The 19,356-nt window shown below is 33.2% G+C and overlaps 1 protein-coding gene across 1 annotated transcript in view; it reads left to right on the plus strand.

Annotated features, from left to right (window-relative positions):
• The window catches only part of LOC126839065 (coiled-coil domain-containing protein AGAP005037), a 154,832-nt gene that overhangs the window by 3,289 nt on the left and 132,187 nt on the right, over nt 1–19,356 (plus strand). Inside the window, 1 exon segment of the mRNA XM_050574010.1 lies at nt 10,945–12,169. Coding sequence (XP_050429967.1) covers nt 10,972–12,169 — 1,198 coding nt within the window. The 5' untranslated portion in view covers nt 10,945–10,971.

Consider the following 19,356-nt stretch of genomic DNA (forward strand, 5'->3'; position numbering starts at 1 on the left):
TTTATTATCAATTGGTCGGCGTTATTCAAATAGAAGAGAATATATTTTTTGGAATTCTATCCTGAAATTTCTAGTGCAGCTGCTGCTCCCTCTAGAGTTACTTTTGTGTGACGGCGACGAATCGATTATGTGCATGGTATTCATTCTATTTATTGGCGGTGCAGTCTAACCGCTAACGTGATCGTATTTCTAACAATAAACTCATCTAGTATCTACTGAGTATAGCCACAAGGATATGCAATAGATTTTTTTTGACAACAATACGTTGTGTTAAAATCGCCGCGTATACTAAGGTCTTCCCGTTTGTCTTGGCGACTAAGAGTTCGTCGAACGAATGCTAAACATAATATTTATTTACACACTACATAATATAATATTCATAATTTACAAATTACATTATGTACGTCCACGCTTGACTAGTACTTTGGTACATATGGTATATTATGACATCCAAATTAATTTTGTATAAAGCTATAGATTTATTAGGTTTTTACTTTTTAATTATATTTACGTTTTAATTAAAGGATTAAATTTCAATATGATTATCATATTTATGACATCTAAACGCTATTGGAGTTTTTGCAAGGAATGCAAAATGTTTAACCTGTACAATAGTTGTTTGTTAATTTAAAACATTACAAATTTGCTCTCTCTATTGACGGATATTTTTTACAAAGTATTAATTACGTTTTCTCTTTTTCGTCTTTGGTAAAACACCATATTAAATTTAGACAGTAAGATGTTACTGTTCTTAGTAAGCATATTTTGTTGTTTGTGTATGCAATTATTGTTATTGGGAGACAGTTTATACTTATGTTACAATCATTTAAATATTTTATTTTAACAATTTCTGAGTAAATCCGTCGTGATTTGTATTTGTATTTTTATCGAGAAGTTGTGTCCATGTCCATGTCCTGTTCCTGAGTAGTATTCATTTTCAATATTTTATTTTATTTGACCTTTGGATTATTCATAGATTGATTTTTTTATGTCACTTTCTTTTAGTTTCGATTCGGAACTAAGAGATTAGAGATAAAACATACGATCTTAGAAAGTACCAGGGTCCTATACTTGTATATTCAGACATATCCATGTTCCTACGTACTTCCGTGCAGCGGAGGTCATGCCCACTTCTTTTGTTAAAAAACCTAAAAATGAAATTTCTTATTAAATGTATTATTGTTACCTAAAATTTTAGCTACGATGTAAGGCTGCAAAGGTATTGTTTTTATAATAAAGTGCATTAAAAAAAAAAATTGTTTGTGTCTGGATTCACGACATTTCTTAACCTCTGAATCTATTTCTGCACGTAACAAGCCTATTGATCAAAATATTAGACCATAAATTAAAAAATTTCACCTCTCCCCCTAGAACAGGTAGAATCTTTTGGTTTTATTCACTCGAGCGTAGTTTTGATTGGAAATTGAACTGAAAGTACATATTGAGATAGAAAACAACATATACCTGCAATATTCTCATAAATCTATTAGCAAACGATTTTTTTTATTAATAAAAACCCGAAAAAATTTAAATATCACACTCGCGCTTTTTTAAATTTAGAGCCTGTTATGTGTGATTAAGCTAACAGTCAATAGATATCTGAAAAATATTTTCATTATGTTGCTAATAGCGGTATTGCTTACTGTTAATAATGACAATCTTATAGACAGACATGAACCCTAATCGTATCCCAATGGTACTAAAATTAAAATTGTGGGTGTAAGTGCTAAACCAAGAGCGTAATTCTCAGCTACAACATAACTCTGTATTTTTTAAACTTGAATCAAAATTGTATTCGATTAGTAGCACATTTATTGTTTTCATGTTTAATCATTTTTCCAATCTTTAGTTTCACATCGAAGCGTTTATTTGAAATCGATTCGTGCTGCTGTAAATACTGTAGTATCGCAGTGCTTAAAAAACTTAGTATAGAACTATAGACTTTTTATAGTATATAAAAATAGAGTAGTGTTAGAAAAGCAAGTCGCGGAGTTACTTATTGAGTTTTCTGTGGAGTGATGTTTTTGTATCGCAATAAAAAGAAACTGGTGTTTAGTAACAGAAAAATAAAAACTGATTTATTTTTTAAAACGAACAGCACTCAGGGAAAGACAGGTCGGATTTCTTCATCGGTTGCCATCATTTCAAGTTTCAACACATCCATTATAAAATATGTAAATCTAAATCTACTCTTAGGAGGGTTCTGGTGTTCGTTTTTAGACGAATAACACACGGTATGTGTCAGTAATAGAACGTGTATTGTATGTACTCCACATGCATTATATAGAGTTATAAGTTATAACGCAATACAGAGTTTTTAAAATTTGTGTTTTATTGGTTTAGTTTATGGCCAAGTATTCTGGACGATTTGTATTTTTGTCGTTGCCAATTAAAAAACACATGATAGCAATTAAAGATGTAAATATACATAGAATCATTGAAATGTTTGTTGCCGAAATTGTTTTTTGTATAATTTATAGCTTTGTATTATTGTTACTGTACTTTGTTAATTGAACATTGTCACAGTCGTTAATATTTTATTAAAAATATTACCATAACGAAGGTCGAAGACAATAATACGTTCCTTTTTTACGTTCTACATTCCATATTAAGCTTTTGATTTTTAGATTGTTAGAAAATAAAAGTTTAATGGGAAAGTTTAGTAGTTAATTAAATACTAAAACTATGTTTAAGCGTTTTAATTTATAGTTGAGATACTTAAAAGTTATTTTAACTCTTGAAGTCTGTAGTTGAGAAATTTGGCAACACCAATGTCAGTTTTTAGAGAACACCATTTTGATTTGGATATAGATTTTACACTCTAGACCGTCGTGTCCCCACAGTTTCTACCGGCCTTCCCGTGAAGTAATGATGCGTGAAGCTTATGTCCTAGCCTCGAAGTCAATTAGCCGCACATATTTACGGGACATGTTAAAACCATTTGTCTACACCGCAGAAGCATTATTATCCGCTGGAATATTCATCGATTTAACTATACTGTTATTGTTTATTTTCCCATTTGTTGTCATTGTATATTTGTATGACGAAATTAAAAAAATTTTACTCGACCCGTCAGTCGCATAAAATAGGTTTCTGACAAAACACACAAGTGTTGTACAACATGGTGTACGTCCTAACAGACGTACCGAAAAAATATAATGAACATTTGAAAATACTTTAAAACCAAAAAACTGCTGATTTGGATTTTAGAACTACAAATTGCAGAGGAATAGCCATCGTTTTTGTTCTTTCGAGTAAACAAAGTGAACAATAGTTAAAGTACTATCTATGGAAATAATTTAAAATTTAACACGAAAACTAATATTGTAAACCAATAAAGGTAATAAATACTAATTTTAAACAGACAATATTAATTTAATTATTATCGTTTCAGTGCGGAGCTGAGAAGGTATTGTTTTTACAATGAAACGAAATCTGTTGTTAATAAAATACGTATAATAATTTGATTGTAATATTCAGAGTGATGAAAGATTTGAATGATAATATACGAAAAAAAATATAGCAACATATAATTATCATTATAATATCAGTAATAATAGTAGTATTGGACAGCAATAAACATTTTTTTTTTTTTATTGGAAACTTTGTATTTACATATTGTATTGACTGTTATTCTCGTTGTATTATATTATATTGTTATAATATTTATTATTATGTTAATAATAAATAATAAATCATACGGCACATAATAGTACTATATTGTCTGACCCAGAAAAAATACATATGTTAAGCTGATCGCTGTGTCGAGTGAGATCAACAAATTGACATCGGATACACAACGAAATGGATCAATATATTTTTTTATAAATCATAATCATTACTGCGTGTTAAGAAATTATTGTTGTTATCCTGAACTCATTACTAAGTATGCTATTATTAAACAACGCGATATTGTTCTGTGATAACCGATATGTAATGAAATTATGTTAAATATTAACGAAAAAAAACTAAAATCTAGACACAGAAGTCGCATTATTGTAAAAAAAAATATAACGCTGTTACCGTACGAAAATGGCTAGATTTTGTCCGGATTTCCGCGCTGATACTCATACATTAAATAAAATGTCCCATATAAAGTCTCGTAATACCAATGTATTTTTAATTTAATTTTTATTTTGAGTTTTATTTACAACCGTAATTCTGAGATAAAATATAGGTAGTATTGTGTAGGTACATACAGGATGTATGACATTTATCCTGTATTAGGTTGGATAATTTAAGAACGCGAATCACTTTGATTAGAATCAGATAAAATCATAAGTAAATTGAAATGTTTGATTTTGAGATTATAACTATATATAACTTTTAGTTTATTAGTTGGTAAAAAATAATATTAAACACAGAATATTATTTTAATATAAAAAATATAATTATTACATTAAAATATAAGTAAAACATTAAAAATGTTCACATAATATGCTAAAACTTTAAAAGACAGCCATTCATTTATTAATTTCGTTTTGGGTAGCATAGTTGAGCTTACGTTTATAAGAAAATGATAAATTACGGTAAGCAACAGTTAAAATATCTTAACTCATAAGATTAATAGACGTATAGAGGAATACTTCAAAATGAAATAATACGGCCAAAATTAACTTAAACAAACATTAGTCCTGGTACTTGGACAAAATAACATTAACAGCTTACTCTGTCACGTGTTTTTTTACTTTGTAAATATCTCTCCCAACTATTCTAATTATTCTGCAGTAATAACCAATTATAATAACATGAATGTTTTAACACGAGTTTAATGTTTCGTAAATGTCGTTTACACAATTTTGTATAAACATTAAAAAGTAAAATAAGTAACGTATAGTATATTCGATGTTCAAATGATATTTATGATCGAATTTCGTGCCAAAAGTATATATTGAAAACGTGTTTGATAAATTATTTAAAATATTCAAAATGGTTTGCTATACTATAAGTATAAGAAAGTTGTGTGTATATCAACGCGTCAAACCTTGGGTCTGAAAACTTGAACCATGAGCAATGGGGTTTGAGAACATAATGATATTTAAAACGTTTTATGTTCCTGGGTGGAAGATTACTGAGGATAATGTATTTGTGTATAGGATCGCATACCTCGGCCGGTTTACGACCGACAACGAATGGGTTGGCGGTTGCTGTGGATAAAACTCGTCGTGTGCATTTGTTAACACAACGTAAACACAGCGTGTATGTATGTAATGGTATACGGCGTGAGCTCGCCATCGTTTGTCAAGAAATAAAAAAAAAATAAAAATTAAGACGGAGGAAACGGGCAACACTCGCGTGGCCACCGTCGTTAATTGAATTTTATATGGACCGGCATGCGCGTTATAAGCGTCCGGCCGCAGACAGTCCCATGATTTGTATTAAATACAATGTTAATAATTGCTACTAACTCGATTTCCTTCGTCGTGCGCACGTCTGTAACAGCAAAAACGAGTTGACCAATGTCGGGAGGATCTCAGTTATAATAAGAACTACAGTTGTACGATTACAGTAAGTATTTTAGGTGTCAACGTGACATTGAAATTTAAAGACAGTCCGAGTGCAGACTTAATAATATAATCACTAGCCAAGAACTAAGAAGAATACATGCCATGTTATAATCCCGTTTAATAGATTAGTACTGGATTATAGATTACGGCTTGGTTTAGCTTCTTTTTCTTTCTGTGATAGATTATCCCACGGCCATTCACTCGGATGCTCAACAGTACAAGGCTGGGTTTAAATACATATTATCATATATGTATGAAATACAGTTATCATATGTTATGTGTGCACACCTACTCCTTTTGTCAGCGCAAAATAAAATAATTTTTTGTGAGATAATATGTGTACTTATGTCGGCTCGGTTGTTAAAACCGGTGTTGGTCGACGACAATAGTCGTTTTGGCGACATTAAAATGCTAACTCTTCCAAATATACACGTATTGTTCGGTCACAATGGATCGGTGGTCGACGTAAGGACAAATTATTTATTATGATTTTAGGCGGACGAATCGCCATTTATGTGGTATAATAATAATATTTTAATGATTCTTTCTGCGAATTATCACCGACCACTATTCTTTGTAACCTTGTGCTGGATTTTTTAACTCCGTAAAACGTGCACTAACCCAAAAGCCAACTATCGTAAAATAGCTCTGAGTCCGATATCATATATTATATGAGTTGTGATCCTGAGAAACAGCCGTCTATATTTTTTCAACACGCCGTGTTGTTGTTTGTCCAGATTTAGTAAACTGTGAGACGACTGAATATTATTGTTGTACACGCCATTGAATATCATTATAATTATTAACAAAAAAAAAAAAAATTGTTAACTGATTGAATAGGCAAATTTTTACATTTTTGAGCGAACAAAGAGATGAAACATTATCAGCATAAATCCATTTAAGACATTGTCTCAGATTTAAGTAAAAAAAAAAAGAATCTTTATGTTAACCAATAGTTCAGTAACATTTTAAATTAAATATTTATCCTGGTAAAATAAAATGCTGTAATAAAATATTCGTCCTGGTATGTTTAAATAAGGTCATAATATCGACAAAATTATATATGGAAAAAGCTGATACTTATATAGTCGAAAATTTGTGGTTTATAAAATATAATAATTTGTTATATCAATAAATAATACATTTTGTTACCTTCCTACTGTAAAACAAACTGCTATCTCTCGATGTAAACTCTTTCACAACCGTCTCCAAAATCATCCAAACCCTCTTATTAAAAAATCTGTCCTCCCACACAATCCCAGATAACCCTCCTCGTCGCCTAAAAAGATCCTGGTAACAATAAATAATAAGTGTAAATATGTCTGTAATTGTAATTTTTCCAAAAATGTAATATAAATGTAATTGTAATTTAGTTTAAGTATTTGGGAGATTTTTTGGGAAGTCTTTGTTATAGATGACATTTTAGCAGTCTTATATTTGTAATTTAATTGTTTACTTTGCAATAAAAAAATGTTGCGTTAACGATTTTTCATTACAAAATTTTGATACAGCTGACTGTTTCGACACGTACAGTCGTTATTAAACGATGTTTAGACAGTTTTATTTTACAATACGAATTTTAGAAAACCTGGATAAGCTTTAAACACGCATATAAAGCACACGTCATTTTTACCACTAAGTAGTCAACTGCCTTATGTCAGTTCAGGGAAGTCTATTCTACCACACATCTCCAGTCGACCAACCGACCACATAACTGTTACACTCTATGTGACGGAAAATCTGAGTTATTGCTCCTGTAGCTAATTTATTAGTCATTCAGTTTGCAAGTGTCGTGTCTGCTACTATTTTTTCTGTATATATATATAATAAAGTACAAAATGGAAGGGTGTACTATTGGTAAGCGTTAAAAGTTCAGGTGCAAAATGACAATGCCGTAAAATACCACCGCAGTTTTGCGTTAAAATTAATCTCATTATATCCAACGTTTTGAATTTTCATATTTAACGCACACTTGTCATTTTTATGATAAAAGTTTATGTTTTGTCAGTTTAAGGACATCTCATAACATAATTCTTCTACAAAAATACCAAAAAAGTCACCACGATATAAGGGTTTGGAGATTATACTATATTTGAATGTGATAAAATCAATTCAACACAAACCTAACAACCCTAAGTTTGTAATGATACTATTTAAGTTGATCAATTTGTTGCTTACATATGTTTCGGGAGGTAGGGTTTTAATGGACATTGAACTTATGGTTTTATTTTAAGCAGAGCTTACTAAATAAATGTCCACATATTTGTAACTATGATCGACCTTTTTTGAAAAGTTTAAGCTTGAAAAATTAATGTAGATTAAAGGATATTTTACAATTTATCTTTATCGTGTCATGCTTATTAGGTGTACCTCTACTATTATTACATTTTCTTTCAGAGTAAAAACGTAAACAAGTTAGTGTTATTTTTTTATCCAGCTAAATTATTACCATCTATATACTAGTTCTTGATTTCTACTTGTCTGTTATATTTTAAACAATTTATTGAAGACGGCATTTAAAGCTTACACATTAACATTTTTCAAGTTGGTAATCTATTCTACCGGCGGCCACAAAATTATGATTTTTTTGTACGTCAGCTATGTGGTCTTCGCGTAATCATAAACCGTAAATAGGATAGAGAAAGAAAAAAAAATTCTGAAGTCATATTAAACATTTGCCCTATTCTGATACTTAATACTAAATAAATTACCAGAAATTTTATTTTATCTACTTATTTACTATATACTTATAGCTAATCAGTCATTTCAATGATCATTTTATTATCAGACAGTAAATACATCCAACTTGTTCTTGACGTACGTAAATAAATAATATTATACAAATTTATATTAAAAACATTTCAGCGGTATATTATCATTTAACACAAGAGAATGCTATTTACTGTCTATACTTAATTCCAATTAAAAACACATGAAACACTTAATAGAGCTGAATTTAATGACTTGTTTTAAGTGTAATTGTTAATTACACGCATGTGTTATTAAGAGTATTAACATCAGACATAAATGAGTACAGAACAGCTGTTTAAGTGCGTTGATACTTGGTGTTTCATTAGTTTAGGCATTCTTTCCGTAAAATGTTAGCAGGTATTTCATTAGGTACGTTTAGATATTTTATATGCGATCATTAAAACATCAACATTTGTTGGTAGACATTTTTATGGCGTTTTTTTTAATACTTCAAATAAACCCAGTAGACCTGTTTTAGTAAAAAAAACAAAAATCAAAACATTTTTTTATTTAATAGCTGAATAGCAATGGGAAATACTTTACATTGATATTTGATATTTTGGTATCTTCTACTGATCTAGTAGTTTTTAAATATGAAAAGATTGCTGCTACCGACAATCTTATAATGTATTCAATATTATATCTTATATACCTTACCTGGTAATATATCCTAGACAACAAATTATAGGTTTAATTAATGTTAAAAAAATGTATTTAAAACATATTTGGCTATAAACAGTTTAAAACATTTTAATAACATTACGTATGTATCATAAAATACAAATTATTTGGGAGATAAAGCATTTTTTAAATTGGCTGGTTAGGTCATAAGCGCTAGTGTATATTTTATTTGAAATATGCATTTTTTTGTGGTCATTTTTTGTGTCTGAAGCCAAAATATATAACAAAACGGTTAGGATAGGCTTACAATTAGGTTGATAGTTAAATTTACTTTTACTGGGTTTAAAACTGTATGGCTAAAAGAGATACATTTTTTTCTTTTTAATATCACTCGTTTGCCAATGTTGCACATTGACGTAGGAAATACTCAAAGTTTATTATATGCGAAATATTGTTACAGTCGAGGCCATAAAACCCTATAGACCGTAAACTTGAATGACTTGTATCGCAGTATTGTGTTCTGTATCCGACTTTATTGCAGCATGGAGCATAATATAATAAAATAAATTGCGTTATCATTTATCATTTACCATTGTATTGTACCACAGCCGTACGTTGAACACATGACTACCTTTAATCTCCAAGTACTTAGTCACATTTTGTATTAAATGCAAAATAATTGTTTGCCATCGCTATTATACGGAATTATTAAAGTATATATATATATATATATATAATATCTAATTTGTAAAGTGATAAATATTATTTTTTAAATAAACCCTGTAGTTTTGCATTTATTATTTAATTTTTGTGAGTAGGTACCTATGCGTATGCATCAATATCAAATCGGTTTTTAACTAAATTGAGGAAAGCTAAGAAAACATAGATTTAACCACGACGCGTAGGTACTCTTTTTTTTGTGCCTGGCGACAGTATTTCTTTGGATAACTCGAATTCAAACATTAATAGATCAGATTATATAATTATTGACAGTTGATACCTTGGAATGTTAAAGTTCATACCTTCCTTTTAAAATCCGGAAAATCTAAAATGAATGGCAACTATACCTACATCCATAATAACAATACTTGATAAAAATTAAAAAAAAAAAATTTCAGCTGAGTCCGCAACCACGAAAGAGTGTTTTCATGTATCTTAAGTGGCTAGTATTTTGGTGTTTTCATTATATCTGGCCTAAAACAAACAATTCATAGGAATATGACCTTTTAAATTATTGAATTTTTTTTTCAGTTCTAGTTTGAACGTTGTGAATACAACATATCTCTTATCAGATACCAGCGTAACGCTCTTTTCCCCCAACCCGATTATTACAACTACAGTTACATCGTTTTGTTACATTATGCGTTCGATATATTTAAACACATTGAAGCATTTAGCCCATTTTACCAAATTTTGCAGTTAGGTCATTGTTTTACCGGAGCGGCGATATCTGATAGCATAACTGATATTAGAGATAGTAGCCGAATAATAAGCTTTCCAAGTTTTTTTATTCTTATTCATTATGATCGACTTTCATTGATAGCCTTCGACTTAAATTTATGAACGTATTCATGTAAGAAGTTTTTCAAAAATAAATATATACTAATGTTAGGATGCAGAAGTAACAAATGCATAATGTTGCTTTACAGCAACAACCAACTTTTTCAACTTTTAAAATTAAAATAGATTTTTAAAATTATTTTTTAGATTGTTTTTGTGAAATAAATAAAAAAAAAAATTATTTTTTACGTATTCTATAGTTTTAGAACTATTGAAAAACAATTTTTTAATAAAAAAAAAGAATCATGTATTGTAGGGTTAAACCTTACAGTTCGTTAATAATAAAGCGGGATTTAAAATACCGTACAAATAATTGCATTTTGCCAGTACATAAAGATTGTTTTTTTATCATTTAACCGTTAAATTGTAACGGTTATTCGACTAAATACGACATATTTTACTTCATAAAAGTTAATTACATTCATATATTACTTATAAGTATTTAATACTTATCTACAAATGCATGAAATATTAATTATTTACCTCAACGATGTAATAATTACAGGTTATGCCATCGGATTGACGAAAGAGTATGCGGAATATGGGACCAAGTGTCATGGCGGCAGCGACATCCGACTCTAACGGCATGCCGCCTTCGGCCGTGGACAACAAGAAGAAGACTAACGGCATTCGGCGATTGTTGTCGCCGGCCATATTTGTGCACGGCGACGGCCAAAAGCACAAAAACAATAACAAACAGGAGGTTCCGGCGCCTGGCACCGGTACGGTGCCGCTTCGGCAAAAGACCATTATCGAGACGGCGTTCGTCAACAACAACAACGCGGCAGCCACGTACGGCAACGTTGGGTTGTACCAACAACAACAATCACAGCAACAGAGGTCCGTCGACGTGACGGACTTCCGGTCGAGAAGCGTTAGTCCCGGATCGTTTGACCGGGACGTAAACGCCAACTTGTACGGCCGCCGTCGGGTGGACAGCACGTGTTCGCTTCAGTCGACTGCGTCCGACGACAGCAGACAGTCGGGCAGGCGGTCGGCGCCCATCGTACCGTACTCGCAGTACTACAACAACCGTACCGACCAGCGACTCCTAATGCCGGTAAGCGCCCAGGTGAAGATCACGGCGCCTCCCCGACCGGCCAACACCGTTCGGCAACATCCGACGGCCATTTACGGCAACGCGACGGCGGCCCAGGACAACACTTGCAGTCCATTCGTGAGGAATTCGCCGCAGAGGGCGACCATCGGATGCGTCCGCGAGTCGTCCAGGCAGTCGACTATCTACGAGGAAGATGACTGCAACAGCATGGGCGGCCGTCGACCGGACGAGAAGCGCTTTCAGCCGATATTCAAAAGGGGAACGTTGCAACCGGAACGCGCGTCCCCGGTAACGGTCGGTCCGGTGCCGGCCAGTCCCAAAAGGGTGAGTTTCTCGCCGCCGCAACCGACGGGCCAGTCGGAACCGGTGTACTGGCCGACGAAAAAAGGCCCATCGCCGCAACCGCCCACCCGCCGACGGACGCCGGACTCCGGTTCGCCAGCGTCTACGGCCGAACGCCCGCTGCCGCCCGTGCCGAAACGCAATTCGTCCACCGCCGTTTATGGTACGGTCCGCAGTCAACAGCAACAGCAATACCAGCGGCAACTGCAACAACAGCAGAAATGGTGGCCGCCGCAGTACCAGCAGTCTGGTTCGGAATCGGGCAGTGAAGCCGGCGAGGTACAACGCATATTGAACGTGACACCCAAGAATGGCTGCGTGCCCGGTGGTGAGTGATTATTATTGATAACAGATATGTTCGTATAATATTATTATCTACTCGTATGTTGAAGTGTAGGTATTGATACATCTATAAATCACAATGTATCTATAAAATTACATCTTATGGTACAATTGAATATATTTGAAAATTACATTTACAACGGCAATATCGATGATATATTACATATTTGTATTTTTGTTATGTAGCAACTACGTTCGGAAATGTATATCACATCCTTCCAAATATAATATGTAATTTACACGTCTTTTACCTTTCATTTTTTACAACACGTAATAACTTGCTTGTGTTACTCGTGTAGCAAAATAATAACTTATTGTAAAAAAAAAAAAACACATTTCAAACATACGAGTGTTGTTCAATTCGATATTCGTCGGGTATAAAAAAAAATCTAAACAAAAGGAAATAATAATAATTTAAAAGTAACTAAACGTAACACTGGAAAATAAACTTGATATAAAGTTTAGAAAATAAACATAATATAAAGTTTTTTTCAAAAACGATTCGCTATGTTTATACTACTGTTTTTTTTTTGTATTAATAATTAACTGTCGGCAAAATTGGATATTTTCTTAGAAAACATATGTCATCACGTTTACCTTTTTTATTATATTTGTTTACAGGGACGGCGCTAAGGGGGGGCGAGGGTGGGCGGTCGCCCCCTCATAACAAATTCTTGCCCTTCTCTCGCCCCCCCAGATATTTTGCTAAATAGTATAATTTTAAATATTTGATTATTATTCCTAAGTAACTTTCCTAAAACCCAGATTTTGAATTACTGTATTTTTATATATACAAATTTAGTTATTACGGAAATTGTGAAAACAATTGTTGTTTTGATGTAAACCTGTTTATCTATACAAATTTTGTTATTAGTTATGACATTGCCACTAAATTTGGCCTTTTTTTATCAATATATTTTGAGTGTTTTTGCAATCGGTTATCAATAATCCGTCGCCCATATAATTATGTGTTTTGGTGTATATTTATATATATATAATTATAATATTTACGTTTGTGTTTTCCAAAAATTCAGTGTTTATTGACGGATTGTTTTGGTTTAATAGAATGTAGGTATAACACGATAACTATAATCTCCACTGACGGGTTGTTAGGCGTTTTATAAGCCTTCATTTTTACTTCGACTTTCATAGAGTACAATAAGAGCTATATGATGGCCGACAGGTAAAAATAACGCTTATTTAAAAAAGTTGCCTTACTTAAATTGTACACTAGTATATATTGTCCCTTAATCTGTAATAAATTCATATTTTATACTATTTCACTGATAAATATTAAAGTCATTCACTGATAAATCATTATAATTGTTTTTTATTGACAGAAGTAGGTAAAATTATTGTGGTTGCCCCTTCAAAAAATTCACTTGACCTTTCCCGCCCCCCTAGGAAAAAAATTCTGGCGCCGTGCCTGTTTGTTTACAAAAATAAAACGAATTACGAAGTAAGTACCTACGCGTGTTATGCTTCGGGTAAGTTTTATGAGGTGTCAATTCTATTACGAACGTATATTACTGTTATTATATGCGCTGTAATAACAGTACCTATGTGCACTTTACATAACAAAGTGTGCGTGATTTCATTTCATAATACCCTACGGACAGAGAGGTAGGCCGACAAAAAGGGAGTAATGGATTTTAAGAGAATCAAGGGCCGCCGACGTTTAAACACCTTTAAGACTCCAAAGTATACAGTACACGGTTGACAAATGGCTCGAGAGTAACCGTCGTTTAAGCACAGCCTTATCGGCGAAAAAACTTCGCCATGCAATTCGCACCAAATAAAATGGTTTATCACTTGTTACGGTAATTTTTTTTTTGTGGACAACACGATTCAATGAAGTGTACAAATAGTTTTTTTTTTTTTTTTAAATGGCTCAATTAGCACCAGGCTGACTATGTTAAGTTTGTCAGTCTGTTGCCTCGCTCGCAGAAAACTGCCGTTGAATTTTTAATTTCCGGGCTAAAAAGATTTAAATATTTGCTGTCGGCTCTCTTATCACTAACGCATTTAACATGGTACGTGCAGCACCGTGCGTTCAGTTTTGTATGCTATAATTTCATGGAAACGGTGAGATATATTTTTATTATTCGACCAGATTTTAATGACGGTTTGCAACAAATATTTCATGAAAACAATCTCGGCATGGTATCAACGCCTCGTCGGCGTGTACAGAGCGTTGACCGGCAAAAAGACCGGTTTCAAAAAACTATTGGTGTGTAATCATACACTACAAACACTCCGTGTACCTATCAACTCTGGTTTATTTTTTTTTTTTGTAACGCTATACTTTTTATGAAACCCCGAAATTGTGCAGGTACTCCACCTACATACAGTAATATTTTTCGGTTGCGTTTGAATTACTTTGTCCAAACATTGTATTATTTTCCGAGTCTCCATACATTGGTGTAGTTTCATCATTTCCTACTATAAACCGAGCAGGTCGACCTAACGCTAGTCGCGGGACCCGATTCGGTCTACAGGCGAGACTATTCATTGTGATATACTTGCATTTTTATACTGTAAACAATTTGAATGGAACGGGAAAAATTTGCCTTAGACTATTCACTTGTTTATTGTGTCTAAATAAGCCGGAAACAGAGTTTGAGCCGTTACGCTTAATTTCGGGTTTGTGTGTCACGTTACACATCAAAAAGTGTCTGTGTGTGAGAGAGAGAGAGAGACAAAAACACTGGTGTCGCGGATATTTTACAGACCGCGTGCTATGGAAACGTCTTGCCGTGGAAATCATAATTGTGATACTGTCGTCATGCTGATTAAAATACATACCGGGGGCATACCCCATCGAAGGTCTGCCCTAGAGAAACGTATACGCTTGAACGCTAAACCACCGACCTATTAAACGCAATTTCTTTTTGTTCTTTGGGCTGAAATGTATGTTAAAGGTGGAAAAAATATGTGTATGTATATGTATACTGCAAATCTATAGATAATTGAAACGTACACAGCACTTGAAAAAACTTTTTCAGCCGAGTCTGCAACCACGAAAGAGCATTTACACGTCTCGTTGAAGTACCGAGATAAATTTAGAGCAGTAGTGGAATTATACATAATGATATAGTATATTAAGAAGCAGTAACAAGCTAGTATATGAAAACATCAAGTTTCTAGCTAATATTGTAGTGTTTAATGTCTGGCTTAAAACAATTCATAGAGAATTTGGGCCCTAAAACTATTTTGAATTTATCATTTAGTTCCAATTTGAACGTTGAACGTACAACATATCTCTTATCTCCTACCCCCTGTTACGCTTTTGTAAAGAACGCTTTTTTGATAACGCTTTTTTCGGCTATGTGCCAGAGCTAAGACATGAAGATGTCGAAATACTTTATCTAAAACAGGGGTGACATAAGGTATTTCAGGGTTTTAATATGCTGTATCTATATTATTATTGTTATCTATTTATTTTTTATAAAAACAAACACAGTACAACACAAATTTGAAACTAAAACCAAATTACAAAAATTTTCGCTTAGTCGGAATGTGGCCACTTATATTATTTTGATCTTTTGCTTGATTTTTAAAATCATCTTTAAAGTTACAAAAAACACTGTTTTGTACCATCTATACGAAAAAAAAAAAGTTGACAACATTTTGAAATCATTGTCATTTTTTTCTGTATAGGATTTTCCTAATTTTTTCAAAAAAATAATTAGTATATTGTATACAATTTTTTTCCTGGCATTCGATTTTTTCCAGCGCGTCCATTTTTTCAATTGTAAGTTGTAATAACCTTAAAAATAAAAATAAAAAAATATATATGTGTCAAAGATTAAATAACAGTTGTAATTTATAATGTGTAATTAATTTCATTAGATATAATTTGTTGTTAAATGTATATTTTATTGAGAAATTTACCACTGCACGCGGCCATTAATGACATAAATTGATTGGTTTCAAGTTATGCAAAGACTATTTTTCCGATTAAAATATTTCCCACCCGGTATCTAGCTAAAAAAGTGGATAAAAATTATGGTTGTCATAAAAAACTTACATGTACTTTACGAAATTGCAATTATTTTTTGTACGACGTTTCAGATATCTATAAACATAATATTATTTTTACTTTTTTTTTTTTGTTACCATCTTTCCAATGGCATTTGTCAATAATGCAGTTTATAGGCGAACGTTTTTCGCGAATCTGATTTTCGTTTTCTTCCGTTTCCGGCGGATTGAGTCTAACGACATCCGAGTTGAATGTTTTCGCGTGACTTGACGAACGGGCAGAAACATCGGATGAAATTTAATATCTCAAAATAATAAGGGCGTTCGGTTTATTTTTGTTCCGTCCACTTCTTGATCCTATTGCTCGTTTTATTCTCCGTACACTATTTGTTTTTCGGACAAATATGAAACAACAATATAGTTGTTGTACACGCCCCGATCGCTGTGCCTGTTACATATTAATGTAGCGACCTTTTTGGACGGGTAAACCAATAGGAAGGTGTTTTTTTCTTTTTTTTTAAAGAGATCGTTCGAGCGTTATATTAGTCTGCGGTTTTTCCGGGTGGAACAAAAGTCGCGGTGTAAACGCTTATGAGGGAAAATAAGAAACGCTCGTCATTGCCATTATAGTGCGGACCAAAATGGCTTTTTTCTGACGACGTTTTATTATACAAGCGCATGCATCGATTGGTCGTGTCGCTAACGGTAGCTACTATTATACTTACTACATGTATACCGTACACGGATGGATGGAACGGGCATAATAATGCGAGCAAATATCCTTTGGTAAAAAAAAAAAATATATATCTTTCAAAGTAGAATTTGTATCAAACCGCCGTTCGCGCGGGCGGCAATCGTTTGGAGGTATTGCTTAAAGCCACGCATAACCGTATTGCCGTGCGACTTGCGGCTCCGGAAGCACTGTACAAAACGAAAAGATCTTCTAAAACGACCGTGGAAAAGGATAGGAAATAAAGTGTTTTTCGGTGCTTTCCCAATAGTCGCGTCGTCGTACGGAAACATCTGTTCTGGACGGATCTTCTGGCCGCGGTCACCCCTTTTTGTCGAATCAATTTATACAGTGCTTAGAGGGTGTGTGTATCGTCGTCTCGTGTTGGCCGGATATGATCCATTAAATAAAAAAATACCGCTGCTGAATGTTTTTCTTCGGATAATTACATTTTTTTGTTTTGTTTTATTGTTGTCGCCCCCTTGAGCGTGTTATAGTTTACCGGCAGGAGATTTCCTTCAACAGGTCGAGTTGAACCATTGGGGTAACGGTTTATTATAGGCGTTACAATAGGGCATAAGGTCACGCGGAGGGAGTGCAAGTCGAAGATTGTGTTTTTGTTTCGCGCAAAAAGAAACACGAAACACTTATAACTGGCGGATCATTTAATATTTCGTGAACACCGCCGTTATTGCCATCAAAGACACTAACTCTTGCGATATAAAATAAGTATAATAATAGTGAAAACGTTTTTTTATTTTTGACATCGCCTTAATTGCGCCTTTTCTGACCAGACTCGACGTCAATCCCTGGAGGTTGCTTTGTTCGAACAATCTTAAATAGCCTATACTATATCATATTATATTATAATATATTCGACCATATCATCTATCTTCCTTCACACTGTGTATAGCCCGTAATATATTATGTAGAAGATCTAGCTTTACGGTAACGTTTCGTTTTACGAGGTTAGAGCACTCCCGGGGTTACTCCACGTTAGGCAATTTTTTGAAAGTAAATCGTAAGAATCGTGTTAAATTCCTGTTTATAAACATATTTTGAAGTATTAGCTAAAAACACTTGTCTAACATCTGGAGGGCTTCTAGCCGAAAATTCTTTGCCTGGTCTAATTAAAACTAAAATGCTACTGATTACGTGTTTTGTTTCATAAATTAGCAAGTATATACATAGGATCTATGTTCATCTATACACAACCGTGTAACTAATGTTCTTTCTATTGAAAACGTTTCCATTGAGATGTAATAACGTTCTCAAATGTGTCTGATTGCAGTAGGGCGCACCCTTTCCGCCGTGTCGTCCTAATAATTTCCTTTTGTTTTTATGTTTCTGTTTCATTTTTTTTTTTTTTTTTTGTAAAACGTATCAAACGCATCGTGACTGATTTACACACAAACGTTTCCACATCTGTTGTTTCCCACTGATTAATATGTATGACATGGTAGGGATTTTCACAATCCCTTTAACCTCTGACAAACGTCAGATTTGTCTATTTGGTCTCGATTAAGGGCTGTTTTGTGGAAAATACATGACATCGAACCACAAGAAGATTTGTTAAAAAATTGTATGTAAGTAATATGTCTGATACTCGGCGGGCATTAGGATTTTTATAGGTTCTTCGAGTATTATAGATCACTGTTCTATAGTTTAGGTTACCTACTTTAAATGATTAGGCCACGCGTTATTCTGTGTAATATAGACTCAAATGCTGTGTATTGAGTTCTATTCCTATGACTCTGGGAAGTACTAGGAATGGACGGGTTACGTTTAAACAATAACTCATTTACAACGTGTTAGCAACCAATAAAATCGACCCTGGTTCTTTAAAAGGGTGTATATTCCTATCATACAGATTAATCCGAGAGGTAGTGATTTTACAGTCAACCACTCCCATAAAACGAACATTGGTTGTATAAATTCTTGAGGTTCCATGAATACCGCATACCGTTTATGGTTTAATATGACTTTCTATCGTTATGACTTAAAAAAAAAAACAACTAATGGTTTTTAGTTGCTATTGTGTTTTCAATCTTTGGCGGTCATACTTTAACGACGGCAAATAATTGCTCACGGGTTTTTTTTTAAATATTATATTAGCAAATACCACCTTCGTGTAGCTTGATTTTTTTATAGAACACACAAACCTGTGTTTTCTTAATATAGCTAGGTTTTTTTAAAAAACACATTTTTTCCCCATAAAATGTCTAGAGTGACAACACGTTATTTAACGTGTTTATAAGGATGTTGAACTTCTGAAAGTGACAGACGTTATTCTGTTCGTCGGGTTGCCTTAAGTCGAGCAATCGATTCCTAAACGTCATTAATCTACATCGAATGCTTACTGACGTTTGTGAATTTATACAAAACGGTTTTTTTTGTTGTAAGGTTTTGTATGTGGACGAAGTCTAAGTCATTTTATTAATAATACTCCACGCGTTGTACGT

Source organism: Adelges cooleyi, unplaced genomic scaffold (genome assembly GCF_023614345.1).
Source record: "Adelges cooleyi isolate 19-005CV unplaced genomic scaffold, UGA_ACOO_1.1 ACOO_flye_CR_arks_rails_tigmint_CR_PRNA_30, whole genome shotgun sequence".
NCBI classification, from domain to species: Eukaryota; Metazoa; Arthropoda; class Insecta; order Hemiptera; family Adelgidae; genus Adelges; species Adelges cooleyi.